The sequence below is a fragment of the Medicago sativa genome, chromosome 8 (genome assembly GCF_051527215.1).
Source record: "Medicago sativa cultivar Bolivia chromosome 8, Bolivia_mono, whole genome shotgun sequence".
NCBI classification, from domain to species: Eukaryota; Viridiplantae; Streptophyta; class Magnoliopsida; order Fabales; family Fabaceae; genus Medicago; species Medicago sativa.
The window spans coordinates 29,400,816-29,420,280 of NC_140756.1; the positions used below are offsets into that span (position 1 = coordinate 29,400,816).

The 19,465-nt window shown below is 37.1% G+C and overlaps 1 protein-coding gene across 1 annotated transcript in view; it reads left to right on the plus strand.

Annotated features, from left to right (window-relative positions):
- The first annotated feature begins 5,337 nt into the window (after window positions 1-5,337).
- The window catches only part of LOC146898211 (flavin-containing monooxygenase FMO GS-OX-like 3), a 31,543-nt gene continuing 17,415 nt past the window's right edge, over window positions 5,338-19,465 (plus strand). The window contains exon 1 of the mRNA XM_085738530.1: window positions 5,338-6,060. Within this exon, the coding sequence (XP_085594656.1) occupies window positions 5,482-6,060 (579 nt within the window). The 5' untranslated portion in view covers window positions 5,338-5,481. The remainder of the gene's footprint in view (window positions 6,061-19,465) is intronic.

The window sequence follows — 19,465 nt, forward strand, 5'->3', positions numbered from 1 at the left end:
TCAGCCCCTTCTGGTACAAAGAATGTTTTCAGACCTTCCTTGATGCATTCACAACAAGATTTTAGATTGGTTTTCTCAAGTTTCACTTCTGGAAAACCAATTCCTCTGCCATTGTTCTTGTAAATGCTATAAATCATAGAAGCTACTCTGCTTCTGTCAATGCCAGATATAATAAAATCTTCAAGAGCAATTTCATGGTTACTTAAAGGTTTTTCATTACACTTTTCTTGTAGCTTCTGACATAAGAACCTGAGCTGATCTTCATATGTTTTACACATGAAGTCAAAGCCCCTAAGTCCTTGTTCAGAAGCTTTCAGATCCAATAGAGTTGATTTTTGCTGTTGTACCAAATCAGCATATTTTTCTTTTAAATCCTTCAACTCATTGGTTCTTACTTCAAAATGTGTAAGAAGTTCTTTAAGTGACTCAACAAGTTCATCTCTGGGAATTTTGGAATATACCTCGTTTTCATCTTCTGAGTCTGAATCTGATCCAGCTTCTGAAGTTGCTGTTGCTACCAACCCAACAGCTACCTTTGCATCTTCATCAGCTTCCTCTTTATCAGATCCAGATTCACTACCCAAATCATCCCAGGTTGCCATTAAACTCTGCTTAATCTGCTTCTTGAGTTTGCTTGGTTTAAATGTAGACCTCTTTGACTTGTCCTTTGACTTTTCTCTTTGAAGATCAGGGCATTCAGCAATGAAGTGTCCAGGCTTCTTACAGTTGAAGCATCCCTTCTGATCTTCTTTCTTTGAGCTTCTGGAGTTACCCCTTCTGGAGAGAAACTTTCTGTTCTTCTTGGCCAGATATTGAAGTCTGTTTGAGAGCATGGCCATTTCAGCAGCATCTGGTTCAGAATCTGAACTTGACTGTTCTTCCTCTTCAGATTCAACCACTTTGAGAGCTTTTGATGACTTGCCTTTGGATGGAAGAGCTATTGATTTACTCTTCTTAGTAGACTCATGTTCATTAAGACTTAACTCATGAACTTTGAGAGAACTAACAAGATCTTCGACACTTAAAGTGTTTAAATCTTTAGCTTCCTCAATGGCAGTCACTTTTGGTCTCCATCTGGCAGGTAAGCTTCTGAGTATCTTGCTTACATGATCAGAAGCGACATAGCTCTTCTTTAGAATCTGTAGCCCAGAAACTAAGGTTTGAAACCTTGAGTACATCTCCTCAATAGTTTCATCATCCTTCATCTTGAATAACTCATACTGATGTACAAGCAGGAGAGCCTTTGCTTCTTTGACCTTCTTGCTCCCTTCATAATTTGAACAGAGAGAAGGAAACATAGCTTTAGCAGTGGATTTGTCACTCATCTTCATATACTCTGCTTTGGGTATGGCAGTGACAAGGGCTCCTCTGATAATATGATGCTTCTTGTAAAGTTTCCTCAGTTCTGGAGTATGTTTCTTTCTATCCACAGCAGCTCCTTCTTCATCAAGGACTAAATCACCAACACCATCTTCCAGAATATCCCATAATTCTTCATCCAGGCTCATGATGTAACTGTAAAAGTTGGTCTTCCACCAAGAGAACTCTTCAGCATCTCCATTGAACTTTGGAACTTTTCCAACACTGGTTTTCTTACTATCACTATAATCATGTGAGACATATTTATAGCTAGTATCACTAGAACCAGTAGGAGGAGGAGTAGACATGTTTTTCTCAGATCTTTGACTGTTGCACGGTTAAGTGATACACAACAGACCAAGGCTCTAGATACCAATTGAAGGTGAGAAAAACACAAGAAGGGGGGTTGAATTGTGTTTTGAAAAATTCTTCTTTTCTCCTAAAAACTGAACACACTGATCAGAAGCTAGGTGAGACAGCTTCTGAAGTGATAATCAGAATCTAAATGCAGCGGAATAAAACAGAGAGAGAGAAGAAGAACGACACAAAGCAATTATACTGGTTCCTTCCACAATCCGGAAGTAGTCCAGTCCCCCTTGCACTTCCAAGGAGATTTCACTATGAGTAATATCTGATTACAAATGCTCAAGCACACAAGCAAGAGACTTCCAATGCTCAAGCACACAAGCTAGAGACTTCCTTTGCTCAAGAACACAATCAAGAGACTTCCTGCTCAAGCACAACTGCAAGAGACTTCCTAACTAAACAAAATTACACAGAAAATTGTTTAAGGTTGAACACTTGATATACAATCAGAGGTGCTCACAATACAAATCAGATACAGACTCAATGGACTTAAGAATTTCTAAGATATGACTTTGAGACACAGAAATTCTAAGTGAATGCAGAACAATTTCAGCAGAGGTTTGGTACTTGTGAAAATCTTGTGAGTCTTTCGTTTAGCGTTCTTGCATTACCAATTCTCTAGGTCTTCACTCCTTTATATAGAGGTGTGAAAGAGACGTTATGAAATTGCCAGCACACCAAAGAGTCGTTAGTGAAGCTTGATCTTTCACCAATGATCTTTTGCCTGATTTGGTTGTTGTCCTATGAAGAACCAATTTGAAATCCATTCCTTATCCAAGGGAACATATATGCAGGCGAGACCGTATTCTGGAGCTGTTTTCTTGTCTTGAAGCGTGGACACAAAACAGAGTAGTGGAGAACGTGGTTGTACAATTCGTACAAAGTACAATGTCAACGCTTTCGTCCAAAATGCAAGCACAAGCCTTCAAACATCTTTGAAATGACTGTTGCAAAATTCCACTAATCCTTTGTTTGTGTTTTCGAATCCAATGGACAGCTTTTGCATTGATAATTCTTCAATTCTTGAATCTTTTGCAAATCCAGTTGAGATTCAGCTTCTGGTGAAATAGCTTCTGATGAGGCAGCTTCTGATGATGCAGCTTCTGATGATATGACTTCTGCAGCTTCTGATGACGCAGCTTCTGATGATGTGGCTTCTGGACCTCTTGTCTTCAGAAGCACTATTCTTCAGGAGCAGCTTTACTTCAGGAGCGCTATTTCTTCAGGAGCAGCTTGACTTCAGGAGCGCTTTGCCTTCAGAATCATCTAAGCTTCATTTTCTTTTGCTCTTTATTTGCTCATTCAGAACCAATGATGATGTGACTTTATAATTATGGTCCTGTACACTTGAACAAATATTAGCTAGTCCAATTTACAATTTTTAATACCTTGTTATCATCAAAACTCTTTAAGGTTCATTGTTAAACACATTTTGTTCCAACAGTACATGCATATGTGTAAATTTATGTGCTCCTTGAACATTGGTTATTATCATTTGTAGCACCGAAATGTGTTGAGTCTGACATGTGTTTATGTCCATTAAATAATATGTAATGGAACTTTTGTTATAATTGAGATAAGAGTGATTTAGTCTATTTATATTTCACTATATATTTTTAGATTAATGTTTGTTTTATGAAGTTTTTGCTCATTCTAAGAAAATTCTAGTTGCTATTGTTCTTTTCTCTTCTTTATTAGTACTCTATATTGTAAACAATGTCGTCGGACTTTGACACGACACAACATTGTTACATTCATTTATACAATATTTTTAAACTTTTACTGACGTTGACATGTTAGTATCGTCTCCAATGTTAGTGTTTGAATATTTTTGTATCACCCTAGAAGCTTCCATCAGACCCATCAAAATAATTTTGACAAATAATTTTAGTCGTAAGTTGTAACTAAAAACAACTGCTAAAAAAAAACTATAAATAAACAAAAGTCTCCCTCTCCTTTCCTCCCTCCCTCCGGTGTGTTTTTCAAATACTGCTTGCCCCTATGTTACTGCTATGTTTGTTATGATATGATTAACCTAAGGATGATTTAAATAAGCAACCATGAAATATTTGTGTAATTGTTATTTCTCCAATGATGTTTTTTTAGGAGGCCAAATAATTATTGCTCTGATGATGTTAAATTCGCTCAAGAACATTCTTTAATGTGCAGGCATGGCACATACATTTACTACTCATGGAGACAAGCATGTTAGGATGACCGCGCGTCTACACGTCAAATCGTGACAAACAACTTACTTCTTTAGAGCAGGGGCCTGTCGATGAGCCACCTCGTGAAGCTGATAAGTTGGTTTAATAATGTTGCACGTTATCTAAACTAAAGTGGAGTTTGCAAATTATGTTTACCTAACCTACTTAAACTCAATTTATGTAATTCATGTAAATTGAGTTAACGGTAGTACGCGTAAACTGGGTTTACGTGGCTTACATGTGCTACAATAAACTCAATTCACATAAACCTCTAAAATTATAAACTTTAAACAACAAATTTGTGAATTGTTCCCAAATGAAATCAACAAAATAAATTGAAGAAAAAACATGAAATCTCATAAAATTATAATTGAAGAAACAAAGTTTCAGTTACCTATGTAATAGTGTTAACAAACAACCTTTTAATTCAATCTTTAATCTTTGGGTGGGGTTTAGTATGGGAAAGTTTAACAAGAGCCATAGATTTAATAGTTGTTTATTTGGATGGCTGAGATCTATTACTTGGTAAGGGTTGAAACTTTTTGATTGGTATTGGGAAACAAAAAACTCTACCCCACCAAATGATTAAATAACAATTTTTCAGAAAAACAAGTTTACCATTTTTCCAGAAACTACAACAACATTTACCAACAAAACTTGAACAAGATAAACACTAATGAAGCATCTCCAGAAATTACATGAACAGTAATGAAAATAGGAGAACATGAACAAAATTTGCCCAGAATTTACATGATAAACATATATGTCCAGAATGACATGCGGCTTCTATGCCATTACTTTTTTTTTTTGGAACAAAATCAACATTAATAAGAAACAAGATTTGCCATATCTTTTTGGATATGGTGAGCAATAGCAGGAGGGAGTGGCTACCATTCCCCAATAGCTTCTAATCGTCTTCTTCTCAATAATCACATCTACCACCAGCTTAGCATCCGATTCCACCACGATATTGGTTAGATAATTCACTTGAATTCATTTCAAAGCTTCTAGAACCCCTCAAGCTTCCGCCAGTTACTTGAATACTAACGTTAGCTTACGAAAACTTAAACATTTTCCCAGACAAAAAAAAAGATTGATTAACTCCATCTTTCAAAAGCTTAAACATTTGCCCAGACAAAATACCTGTGCAATAGAAGTTATATTTTGTAGAAGCAGAGTTTCAATTACCTGTGCAATAGAGTGTTAACAAACAATTTTGTAATTCAATCTTTAATCATTCATTGAGATTGATTACACATCCATGAATATTTGTGAGAGATGAAAAATGAACTTCTAGTATGTATATGACAAACCAAAAATCACCGGAACAAGACCTTAATTAATGTTATTAAAAAAAAAGACCTTAATTCATAATGTTAAAAGTTTTTGAATGATTTTTTAAAGTAGGGCCCACATGTAGAATCCCACCTAACCATGAGTATGACAAGCTGGATCGCTTGTTAATCACTTCATTAGAATATGTTTTCTCTCATGTTAAGAACGTGATAGAACAGTGTCTCTGAGCTTTGACTAAAACAATCTTGTCTTGATGGTTAAAGTTGCAGTGATTGGCGCCGGAGTCTCCGGTATGGTTGCCGCCAAGGAGCTACAGCAAGAAGGCCACAACGTCGTCGTTTTTGAGAAGAACAACCGCGTCGGAGGAACCTGGATGTACACCCATAAATCAGACTCTGATCCTCTAAGCATAGACCCAACCAGAGAAACAGTTCACAGCAGTGTGTATCTCTCACTACGCACCAATCTTCCAAGACATATCATGGGGTTCTTAGATTACCCTTTGTTCAAGCGAGAATCCGGTGATCCAAGAACGTTTCCGGGTCATGAAGAAGTGCTTCGTTTTTTGGAGGATTTTGCTGGTGAGTTTGGGATACACGGGTTGACCCGATTTGAAACGGAGGTGGTGAAAGTTGAGAGGAAAGGAGGGAAGGAGTGGGTGGTTGAGTCAAGGGGTGGTGACTCAGTGAGTCAAGAAGTGTTTGAAGCGGTTATTGTGTGTTCAGGTCATTTTGTGGAACCGAGACTTGCTTTGGTTCCTGGTATTGAAAACTTTAGTGGCTTTCAAATGCATTCTCATAATTACAGAGTTCCTCATTCTTTCAAAGACCAGGTACATCATATTCATTTTGTGTTTACTTTTTCTTCAGATTACTTGATTGAATAGGCTAAAATGGAAAACATGTATGCAAATAGGCGAAACATTACAAATATAATCAAAAGTTACACTTAGATCCTTTCACATATACAAAAGTATGCCTTCAACTTAGTCATGAATGTTCAAGGTATGTTTTTAATTGATTATGTAAATTCTCCAAAAAAAAAAAAAAAAAAAAGATTATGTAATCACTAATCACGTGACCAACTTTTTTATTCATTACGTTAGTTATTTTTTTCCAATATATAAATAATCCTTCAAACCAATTTGGCCAATAAAGACAAGACATGTCATTTTAAAATTACACATTTGAAATTAAGGGTTAAAACAACATTTAAGCCTATTTTTATCGCCTCTACCATTGTTTTTGAAAACAACGTATACTAATTAATTTAACAGTAGTGCTGAATAGTACGAGACGAAAGCACACGAGCGGAATTTGTGGACATCAAGCGGTGGAAAGGAAAACATGGGGTGAGAGAATATAATTAGTTAATGGAAATAAAAACATCCAAGGGTGGTAATAGCTTCGTGGGTTTCTCGTGCATGGTTTCTGTCGTGTAATAAAGCATTTTCCTTAATTTAAAATAGTTCTCTGCGTGTTCCGAGCGACATGAAGTGTTACCGTAACACATACAAGAATAATAGGATATAAAGTGTTGATTTTTTATTTCTAAACTGTTGTATTGAATTTCCAAAGTCAATTTGAAAAAGAATTTTTATTTACGGAACTATGTTGAGTTACGACCAATCCGCTCTTTTTAAGATGTTTTGTGACAAAATGAACTATGATCTTAAAAATATTTTTTACTTTGAAGGGACATAAATTATCGAAGACTATTCTCTTAAGACCATTCTTAATTTCGAAGAGACATTATATCTAGAAATGGTATATGATCTTATGAACACTATTAATTTCGTAAGAACACTCTTAATTAAGGAGATGTAGAGAAGAAATACTCGCCAACACAAACCAAAAAGGAAGAAAAGAAGAAAAAGATTTTTAGAAGTCTTTTTCGGTGTGTGGAATGAATTATGTAAGCTCTCTATTTATAGAGAAAATTCACAATTAATATATGAGAAACTTTGGGAATAAATAATTCAAATATTACTTTGGGAACAAATAATTTGAAGGTGAGAAAAACACAAGAAGGGGGGTTGAATTGTGTTTTGAAAAATTCTTCGATTCTCTTAAAAACTGAACACACTGATCAGAAGCTAGGTGAGACAGCTTCTGAAGTGATAATCAGAATCTAAATGCAGCGGAATAAAACAGAGAGAGAGAAGAAGAACGACACAAAGCAATTATACTGGTTCCTTCCACAATCCGGAAGTAGTCCAGTCCCCCTTGCACTTCCAAGGAGATTTCACTATGAGTAATATCTGATTACAAATGCTCAAGCACACAAGCAAGAGACTTCCAATGCTCAAGCACACAAGCAAGAGACTTCCTTTGCTCAAGAACACAATCAAGAGACTTCCTGCTCAAGCACAACTGCAAGAGACTTCCTAACTAAACAAAATTACACAGAAAATTGTTTAAGGTTGAACACTTGATATACAATCAGAGGTGCTCACAATACAAATCAGATACAGACTCAATGGACTTAAGAATTTCTAAGATATGACTTTGAGACACAGAAATTCTAAGTGAATGCAGAACAATTTCAGCAGAGGTTTGGTACTTGTGAAAATCTTGTGAGTCTTTCGTTTAGCGTTCTTGCATTACCAAATCTCTAGGTCTTCACTCCTTTATATAGAGGTGTGAAAGAGACGTTGTGAAATTGCCAGCACACCAAAGAGTCGTTATTGAAGCTTGATCTTTCACCAATGATCTTTTGCCTGATTTGGTTGTTGTCCTATGAAGAACCAATTTGAAATCCATTCCTTATCCAAAGGAACATATATGCAGGCGAGACCGTATTCTGGAGCTGTTTTCTTGTCTTGAAGCGTGGACACAAAACAGAGTAGTGGAGAACGTGGTTGTACAATTCGTACAAAGTACAATGTCAACGCTTTCGTCCAAAATGCAAGCACAAGCCTTCAAACACCTTTGAAATGACCGTTGCAAAATTCCACTAATCCTTTGTTTGTGTTTTCGAATCCAATGGACAGCTTTTGCATTGATAATTCTTCAATTTTTGAATCTTTTGCAAATCCAGTTGAGATTCAGCTTCTGGTGAAATAGCTTCTGATGAGGCAGCTTCTGATGATGCAGCTTCTGATGATATGACTTCTGCAGCTTCTGATGACGCAGCTTCTGATGATGTGGCTTCTGGACCTCTTGTCTTCAGAAGCACTATTCTTCAGGAGCAGCTTTACTTCAGGAGCGCTATTTCTTCAGGAGCAGCTTGACTTCAGGAGCGCTTTGCCTTCAGAATCATCTAAGCTTCATTTTCTTTTGCTCTTTATTTGCTCATTCAGAACCAATGATGATGTAACTTTATAATTATGGTCCTGTACACTTGAACAAATATTAGCTAGTCCAATTTACAATTTTTAATACCTTGTTATCATCAAAACTCTTTAAGGTTCATTGTTAAACACATTTTGTTCCAACAATCTCCCCCTTTTTGATGATGACAAACAAAAGTATTTAAAATTGATCAATTGTTGTTAATCTAATTAACAAGTTGACTTTGGGGTTCTGAGGTTTGTAAGCTCAGAATCTGAGGTTTGTAAGCTCAAACTCCCCCTGAGTCTGATAGTCTTTAAGGTGAGGTTTGTAAGCTCCCCCTAAGTTCTATCCAGGTTAATTAAATTCATTTTTCGCACAATAAAATTATCAGAGTTTTTTTTTTTTTTTTTTTTTTTTAAAAAAAATTGAATCATTGAAAGAATTAACTTATAGAAAAGAAGAATGGTTCAATTAATTTTACTTGAATTTTGATACTTCTTCGTTCGTTCATAGCTTATACCAATAAGGTAAAAAAAATGATAGAAGTTTTTCAAAAATTTCAAATGCCATTAATGGGGCTCAGAGCCTTTAAATACTTGTCACATATACTCCCCCTTTTGTCATTATCAAAAAAAAATGAAATAAACAAATAAGCATAAAATACAAAAAGATTTGAGAAAAAAAACTCAAACAAAAAAGAGTATACAAGAAATTAATTAAACAAAGCAGATCAAAATATATGAGCATGAATATCCAATTATCAGAAGCAGTAAGCAGTCAGAAGCAGTAAGCATTCAGAAGCAAAGAGAATTAAAACAGAATGGTTTCAGAAGCAAGGACTAGGAATTTAAAACAAACAACAAACATAAAGAAAAACACAAGGGTGTGCAACTAAGGGTTGGTTTGATGTTGTTTCTTCATCTCCTCCATTTCTTCAATCTTCTTCTGCAACAGTTCTTCAAGCTGTTGTTGCCTCTGGAGAAGAGCCTGTTCCCTTTCCTTAGCTTCTTGCTGCTGCTGTGCCATCTGTTTCTTCAGAAGCTTACACAACCTTGCTTCTCTGGTCAAGTAATCCGTTTCTAAGAAGAAAGGCTGGTTTGCCAGGAGCAGTGTAGAACTTCTTACTCTGAGACTCTGATTCAGATGCTCCATTAACTTCCTGACAGAAGCTTCCTTGCTTCTGATGCACTTAGCCCTTATGCTTTCAATTAGCTCAGTTGCCCGGTTCTGAAGAGATGCCCAGGAGTCTTCATATGCACTTGTGAGATCAATTGTCCTTCGTTGATCCACAAGATTATGTATCTGACTCAGGATTGAGAGAAGCTCAGAATTAATATATCCAGATTCCAGGATGTTTGAGGGTGGTTGTTCAAGGATTTCAAGATCAGAATCACTGATTTCCAAATCTTGAAAAGGGTTAGGAATTGGAATGGTAAAGTGTGTTTGTGTGTTTGAAGACGAAGGCTGGTCAGAGGCTTGAGGGGAGGTTGAGGCTTGAACATTGACTAGAGAGTTGTCAACATCCATGGGAGTTGGTTGTGGGGAGTGTTCAATTTCAGTTGGTGGTTGTTGTGGTGAAGTTGATGTTTGAGTGTTGAGTTGGGGGTCAATGGTAGCTGTTGGTGATTGTGGGGGTGTTGTGGGTTTATGTGGTTCAGGTGTTTGTTGATGGGGGTTTTCTGAAACAACATTTTCAGAAGCAGCTGCTTCTGGAGTTGCTTCAGAGGCCTTTTCTGAAGTAGATTTGTCTATGGGTAACTCACCTGAGTAATGGAGAGCAAGATTGTCTAAGACAGAAGTGTCTTCTATTGGTTCAGGTACTGATGGTGAAGAAGGTGAAATGGGGAGAGAGGTGACTGGAATCTGAATTACCTGATCTGCAGGGCCAGCTTCAGAAGTGATCTTCTGTGGACTAGCAGCTTGAGGAACTACTTCTGAAGTTCCCTCTTCTGGAGCATTCTCCATAAATATCATCATTTCTTCATCCTCATTGTCTTCAGAAGATTTACCAGCAATGGCTCTTACTTCAGCCAATTTCTTTTTGAAGTACTTATCACAATCTTCCATACCCAAGGCCTTGAGCTTTTCATCTCTTTGATGAGTGTATTGTGCTTTTAGATCCTTTTTGTCTGAAATAAGTTCAGAAGCACGTTCATCTGCCATCCTTTTCCTTATTGGAGTCATCTCAACCATAGGACTCACAAGTTGAAGGGGAGCCTTCTTCTTCTTCAGCTTGGGATCAGCCTCTTCTTTCTCCATTTCTTCAAGAGCTTCCTCCAGCTGCTCTTGAGTGATTACCAAGTCTGCCTTACCTTTTCTTCTCTTCTGAGGAATAGAAGCAGCACCAATCTTCTGCATCTTTCCTTTATCCTTGATAGAAACAGGTTTAGCTTCAGACTTAGCAACTTTAGCAATAGCAGCTTCTGACTCAGTACTGGTTCTGGCCTTCTTTCCTTTAGTAGGAGCAGCATCAGATTCAGAACTAGTTCTGGCCCTTTTCCCTTTAGGTGCATCAGAAACAGCAGCTTCTGACACAGCAACTGCTTTGGCCTTCTTGCCTTTCCCTTTAGCAAGAGCAGCTTCCTCCTGAGACCTCGTATCTTCCTCCAAGACGTACTCAGCTACTAATCTAGCTAAGTGTTCAGGATTACTTTCCTTAACTATGGAAGGAAAGTCCCTGATAATCTCAGATTCTTCTGTGGTCAACTCCAACCATTTCTCATCTTTAGGAGCTGTCTTGAAAAAGTGCATTGAATGCAAAGTCTTGCTACTGATAGTCTTCTCTGCAGTAGAAACTTCGAAGCATTTATCAGAAGCATCCCTTGTTCTTCTCAACAAATCCAGCACTTTCCCTTGATAAAAGATCTCAGAGAGCAATCTTCCATAGGGCACTTGTTTCCTTCCTTTGACTGTGCTTTCATTAATAGCCCAGCAGAGATGATCCAATACATATCTTGGAAAGTTTATCTTTTCCAGATTGGTCATGAAATAGATTGCTAGCTTCTGTTGGTTGTTGGGTTGATCAGACCCACCTGCTCTTTGAAAGAAGCAATCATTGCTGAATTTCACCAACATTCTATTGTGAATCTCCATTTCAGAAGGCTTAGCATCTTTGTTACCACCCAGAAGAGTGTTGTAGTAGTTTTGCAGAAGGACATCATCCTTCTTAACAATTTCTTGAAACCTTCCTTCTGCATCCATTCTACAAGCTTTAGCAACTATCTCCTCTGTGATGATTATGGGAATACCCATCACTTCAGACCTTATCTCAAGGCTACTGAAGGAAGTGGGATTCAACTCAATCTCCTTCTTTCCTTTCTTCGACCCAGCTGGTTTATCTGCTGCCTTCACAGGCTTTCTATTGACAATTTCAGCCCTTAACCAGAAATCTTTGACCAAGTTCACAAATGTTGGCCCATTTAGCATGTTGAAGTAGCCAGACAGTTTCTGAGTTTCTACGTAGCCTTCCATGTCCACTTCGTACTTCTTGAGTGAAGTGAAGTCCACTGGTGATTCTACTTGGACGATTAAGGATTTCCATGGAATATCCATAGTCTTCTCTTTGTAGATGGACCCAGATTCTGATACGCTTTGCTTGTTTGATGTAGATTCTGAAACTTTTGAGCTTGATGATGCCATTTGATGATTGAAGAAGATTTGAAGAAGATGAAGATTTTAGGGTTCTAAGTTTGAGAGAATGCGCTTACTTCGCAAGAGGTTTGAGAGCAAATGTGTTTGTTGTGAGTGAGTAGTGTGTGAATTGTCAAAGTGTTAAAAGTAAAACGATTGCAATTCAAAAGAGACAAACAAACATAACATTAATGACAAAATTGGGGGCGCGTGAAAAGTACGCTCAAAGCTATTAAATCATCATTGCCCTTTTAGTTATACACCAACACATACAGGCCACGTAAGAAGTTCACAGAGTGACTACCAAGTTAGTGGGCCAGAAGTTACTTTTTAAAAGGTAACTTCCAACGTTTCCACTAATTCAACTATTCAGAAGCAACAAATCCAGCTTCTGGACTTCAGATGCTGACGTCATCATCAGAAGCGAGTTTTCCTCAGAACCTCAATAAAGAGCTTCTGATGGACTACCGCTTCTGAACTAACTTCAGAACCTAAAATCCTATTCAGGAGCAAGCAAGCATTTAATCAGATACAAAGTGCATGTTCAAATTTTTCTTTATAAAATCAAATCTTTCAACAGTTAAAGGCTTAGTAAATATATCAGCCCATTGATTTTCAGTATCAATGAATTGTATATCTAAAATTCCTTTTTGAACATAATCTCTAATAAAATGGTGTTTGATTTCAATGTGCTTCGCTCTTGAATGCAAAATTGGATTTTTAGACAAACAAATAGCAGCAGTATTATCACAATAAATGGGAATACTGTTAGCAGTTATCTGATAATCTTCCAACTGATGTTTCATCCAGAGTAGTTGTGTACAACAACTTGCAGCTGAAATGTATTCTGCTTCTGCTGTAGACATAGCAATAGTTGTTTGTCTTTTGCTAGCCCAGGATATAAGATTATCACCTAGAAATTGACAATTGCCACTGGTTGACTTTCTTTCAATCCTATCACCAGCATAATCAGCATCACAGAATCCAATTAGCTTATAATCTAAGGATTTCCTATAAAGGAGTCCAAGATTAGTTGTTCCTTTCAAATACCTGAAGATTCTCTTGACAGCAGTCATATGAGATTCTTTAGGATCTGATTGGAATCTTGCACACAAGCATACACTGAATAAAATATCTGGCCTAGATGCAGTGAGGTATAACAAAGAACCAATCATACCTCTATACAGCTTCTGATCTACTTTAGCTCCTTCATCTTCTTTGCTTAAGTTGCACGTGGGGTGCATTGGAGCGTTCATCACTTTACAATCTTCAAGTTTGAACTTCTTCAGAAGCTCCTTTGTGTACTTTGATTGATGAACATAGACTCCATCTTTGCATTGATTGATTTGAATGCCAAGGAAGAACTTCAGCTCTCCCATCATGCTCATTTCAAATTCATCCTGCATCAACTCAGAAAATTCCTTGCAAAGAGATGCATTAGTAGAACCAAATATTATATCATCAACATATATTTGCACAACAAGAATATCTTTCCCAAGGGTCCTTCTGAAGAGTGTAGTATCAACCTGTCCTCTTTTAAAGTCATTTTTGATTAAGAAATTACTTAGTCTATCATACCAAGCTCTGGGAGCTTGTTTCAAGCCATATAGTGATTTCTTCAGTTTAAAAACATGGTCAGGATATTTAATATCCTCAAATCCAGGAGGTTGCTTGACATACACTTCTTCTTCTATGACACCATTTAGAAAAGCACTCTTGACATCCATTTGATATAATATTATGCCATGATTAACTGCATAGGAAAGAAGTAACCAGATTGCTTCCAATCTTGCAACTGGAGCAAACGTTTCAGTGTAATCAATGCCTTCTTGTTGACTATACCCTTGTGCAACAAGCCTGGCTTTGTTTCTTGTTACTTCACCTTGCTCATTCAGCTTGTTTCTGAATACCCATTTTGTTCCAATAATGTTCTTGTGCTGAGGTTTGGGTACCAGATCCCACACATCATTTCTTTGAAATTGATTCAACTCTTCTTGCATAGCTAGGATCCATCCATCATCTGAAAGTGCTTCATCAACTGTTGTAGGTTCAATCATTGAGATTAGTCCAATCATTGACTCCTCTTGTCTGAAATGTGATCTTGTTCTTCTTGGACTATCTTTGTTTCCAATGATTAGCTCCTCAGGATGTGAAGACTTGTGTTTGAATGTGTTTCTGGGAGGATCTGCTTGATGTGAGCCATCTTGTGCTTCATCAGAAGCAGCTTCATCTTGTGCTTCTGATGTGGGTTCAGCTTCTGGACTATCTTCAGACTCAGCTATCTGATCAGGTTCTGGAGTAGCTTCAGGAACCTGTATCTCTGCAAAACTTTCACCTTGCTTTGAAGTTTTATCTTCAAGCTCCTTGTCATCAAATTTAACGTGCATAGATTCTTCAACGCAGAGTGTTTCTGAATTATACACTCTGTATGCCTTTGACCTTTCAGAGTAACCTAAAAAGATTCCTCTTTGGGCCTTGGCATCAAATTTCTTTAGGTAGAGCTTGTTGTTCAGAATGTAACATGTACATCCAAATTGATGAAAGTAAGAGATATTGGGTTTTCTTCCTTTAAAGAGTTCATATGCTGTTTTCTCCAAAATAGGTCTAATATAGATCCTGTTTTGAACATAGCATGCTGTATTCACTGCTTCTGCCCAAAAATGTTTTGGTAAATTGTTTTCATGAATCATGGTTCTAGCCATTTCTTGTAAAGTTCTATTCTTTCTCTCTACAACCCCATTTTGTTGTGGTGTTCTAGGAGAAGAGAACTCATGGAAAATTCCATGTTTTTCACAAAAAGCTTCAAATGGCTCATTTTCAAATTCTCCACCATGATCACTTCTGACTTTCAAAATTTTTGATTCTTTTTCAGATTGAATTTGAGTGCAGAAGCTACTGAATACATCACACGCAACATCTTTACTCTTTATGAATTTCACCCAAGTCCATCTGCTGTAATCATCAACAATGACTAATCCATATCTACTTCCATATAGGGATGCAGTACTCACTGGTCCAAATAAATCAATATGGAGTAATTCTAAAGGTCTTGAGGTTGAAACAATGTCTTTAGTTTTAAAAGATGATTTCACAATTTTCCCTCTCTGACATGCACCACAGAGTGCATCTGAATGATAGTCAATGTCTGGTAGCCCTTTCACAAGTTGTAACTTACTAAGCTTAGAGATTAACCTCCAGTTAGCATGTCCCAACCTTCTGTGCCACATCCATTTCTTATCATTCACTGATAGTAGGCAAACCACCTTCTGATCAGCCAGTTCAGAAAAATTGATTTTATAGACATTGTCAACTCTCTTTCCCTTGAACACAATGGATTTGTCTTCCTTGTTGATTACTGTACAGTTGGGTTTTTCAAAAAGCACATCATAACCATTATCACAAAATTGACTGATGCTCAAAAGGTTATGTTCAAGACCATCTACCAACCATACATTATTAATTGAGGTAGAGGAGTTACCAATAGTTCCTGTACCTATGATCTTGCCTGACTGGTTGCCTCCAAATTTCACATTTCCTCCCTCTTTCATTGTTAGGCTGAGGAACATGGACTTGTCTCCTGTCATGTGTCTTGAGCAACCGCTGTCTAGGTACCATGATCTTTGCTTTGGCACTGCTCTTAGACATACCTGCATCATTGACATTTTTTGATTTAGGTACCCATTGTTCTATGGGTCCTGGAAGGTTAGTACTTAAGGCTTTACTCTTCACTTCTTGTACCTTGTGCTGTGAGTTGGGTTGCTGATGTAAGATTTTTCCTACATGTCATATAACTATGTACACGTGAGTATATATAGGATCGTTTCCACAGGGAGTTACGTTTAATCATAAGTATTTACACAATCGTTCACATTAAGGGTTTGGATATAATTTGTTTGTTTGTTTGTAACACTATATCCATATTTGACACTAAAGTAAAAACGAGACGGGATCGAACTATTTCGCTTGCGGTATAAGATAACGAGCAAGCATAACAGCAGCAATCTCTCGATCGATTAACAGACTCTAGCTTTATAACCAATATTATTACAATCATTTCTACAATATCCTTCGTGTCCAAAGCGACATCGTTATTTCCAAGTTAGCGTTTAAACATTCGTGTCCAAATTCCTTAAACGATAACAAAGTCGATCGGATAACTTAATCGACCGTGTCCATCCTGATTAAGTATCCGAAAGCATTAAAATCTTGATTAAAATTAATTATCAAAGGTTTACAAACTTGTCAAGAGTGATATAACATAAGATAGATTGTTATTCTAGTTCTAGATTCAAGAGTTTGTGTCCAAATCATCTTGAATCTCTTTGAAAGCATTAAAAGCAAGAATAACAACAATATTGAATCATTAAGCTAGAACCTTATATATTAAAAGATCAAAAGATTACATAATAGCTTGATAGTTACCTCAATACTACAAAGAAGGTGATAGTTACACATAGACATGTAAACTAATGCAAGGAATGAAGGAAAGATGAAGATTCCATGCCAAGATCCTTGATGTCTCAATGAATCTAGGGTTGAATCTACTCCTTAATCACTTGCTTTGTGTTTCTCTCTATGAAATAGCTCTAACCTCTCTCTAGAAATGTATAAAATGTTTCAATGGAATAGTGAATAGTGCTAGAGAGAGGGAAAACTTGTATTTAAATGGGCTGAAAACGTGTAATCTCGCTTAAGCGAGATACATCTCGCTCAAGCGAGAATCCTAAATATCCAACCATGGCCAATGAGATCCTGCCACGTAGCCCTGCTCCTTGATGAAGTTGCATCTCGCTCAAGCGAGTTATACCTCGCGTAAGCGAGGTTGCTTGAAACTTAAACCGCCTTGGAATCCTGCTTGAGCGACTTGGAAGCGAGATGGGAGCGAGATTTACAATTGTTCCCTGGAGAAATCTCGCGTAAGCGAGATGATCTCGCGTAAGCGAGATGATCTCGCGTAAGCGAGATGCCAAAATCCACAAGCGACCCTGGAAGCGAGATGCAAGCGAAGGTTGAGCTTCTTCCTGGAGGAATCTCGCTTAAGCGATATGACCTCGCGTAAGCGAGATTTGCTTGGTTCACACAACTTGAGTTTTGGTCCTTGCTTGTCATTTCCTGCATAAATTGGGTAGAATTAGGCATATAAAGCATAAATGGTATAATTACAACAATTGGTTGCTTTTCCGTAGATAACTTGCATAACAAGTCACTAAAAATGCCTCTTTTAACACATGAAATATATTACTTTTGAGCACTTATCAAACTCTCCCCAACTTAGCTTTTTGTTTGTCCTCAAACAAAAGAATCAAAAGGAAACTAACAAGGCTTTGGACAAGCTTTCTAGCACAATACCAAACAATTCAAATCAAATAAAAATTTTCAAGTGGTGATTCAAATGTGAAAGCACCGGCAAGCATGAAGTTCTCCATTATTCCTAGCACAGCTATAAATGTGAAACAAGTCCTAAGCACAAAATACACATCATAAACTTCAAAGTATAAACATATCTATCTATGAACCACACCTAACACACTTCTTTGAAAGTAAATGCAATATAATGATAACAATGAATGAGGTAATGAACACACATCCAACAATCATGCTAACATACTATTTAAGTTAGGTGTCCATCCAAATATCATCTCAAAAAGCATAAAAGCATGGATCAAAAGGTCTTGCAAGGGTTATAACTTGGCCGGGCTACAAAAGAAATGTCATATGTGGGGCAATTGATCAGAAAGCCTATCAAAGAGGAACATTTTTTTGTATCACAACTTGAAATCCATATACTTCCCTACCAAGAATTAAAACCTTTGGTGATTAACAATCAAACTTATAACCTTGACAACTTATTCTTTCTTTTTCTTTTCTTTTCTTTTCTTTTCTTTTTCAAATGTACAATTTTTTTCTTTGATTCAATGTTGTCAGGTTATTTTACAACTTCACCATAACTTAACATATAATGCCTCCTTTTCCTCCCCAACTTGAATACAACAAAACTCTAATTGAATGTTCCCCTATCCTAAGGCAAGGGACAAAGTACAAAAAGGTTAAGGGTTCAACAAAGTAAAATTATCAAAGTCCTATAAGATTCAACCATGAACTGGATTTTTAAAAAATTTCAGGCAAATTCAACAAGCATTGTGCTTATGAATATTGACAGTTCATGTTTGAGGACTTGATTCATTTGGCTCAGATTGGGATATCAGATACTCACTCTTCTCACAGGTAGGCTTTATGTGGTCAAGTAGGTTACTCTCGATTCAAAAAGTGCCTTGATCCTTTCCATGCTTTCAAACAGTTCAAAATAATTATCAGATTTAACATAACTAAAACAAGTTAGACGATGATTATCGGTCTCCAGCATATATACAACAGATTGAAGCTACCTCACATTTAGGTTAAGTACTAAGTGGTTCAAAGATATTCATGTTTATGAAAAGACTTAAATGATATATATTTTGTGCACAGTACAAATTTCAAATTCATAGTAACATCTAGAATAACAGGAAACCAATACCTTGGCATTGCGCTTTCTCACAATTCATATCATTATCACTCACCTGCTTTTGCTCAATAATTGGCTCCTTAGAGCACTTTAAATTTTGATGTTCATGAGCAATTTTTCTTTTGACTAAACACAAGCAAGATTAATCAAAAATTTCATCCAAAGCAATAAGTTAAAAACCAAACAACAAGCTAAGCTATTTAACCCAAAACGAAATTAAAATTAAACCAAAGTATTGAACACCCAAAACCGTGCTCAAAAAGTAAAAGTTCAAAAGCAATAAATTGTTCCAACATAAAAATAAAAACATAATCTAAAGAGTCAAAACAAGAGTCAAAGCAAACTAAACATCTCTAAAAATCCAAAAGATGCGGTCAGTGTGCCGCATCATCATCACCCATGTCATCAGATGGATGGAAAGTGGCTGTCCTCTCTGTATCATCATCAACACCATGATCAGCACCTGCTCCACTGCCCCCTCCTGGGTAAATTGGCCTGTCCCCAGGCCACATGCAAGAGTCAGTGAACTGTGTAGGTGTGAATGCAAAACATCTCGGGTCCATATGAGCATCGTAGAGATGCGAGTAGATCCCCTGGTTGCTGCGAAAAACAGCTGCCATCTGGCTCATCATGTGCATATCTCTCTGCTCCTGTGCTTGAGCTAACTGAAAGGCTTGCTGCTGCTGTGCCTGAGCTCTCTCAACTGCTCGCTACTCATACTGAGCCATATATGCCTGAAAAGATGAAAAATCAAAAGTACCAAACTGCTGAGGTGCATCCTGCTGTGGCATGCTCTGATAAGGATCATCCTGCTCTGGATCGTCCTG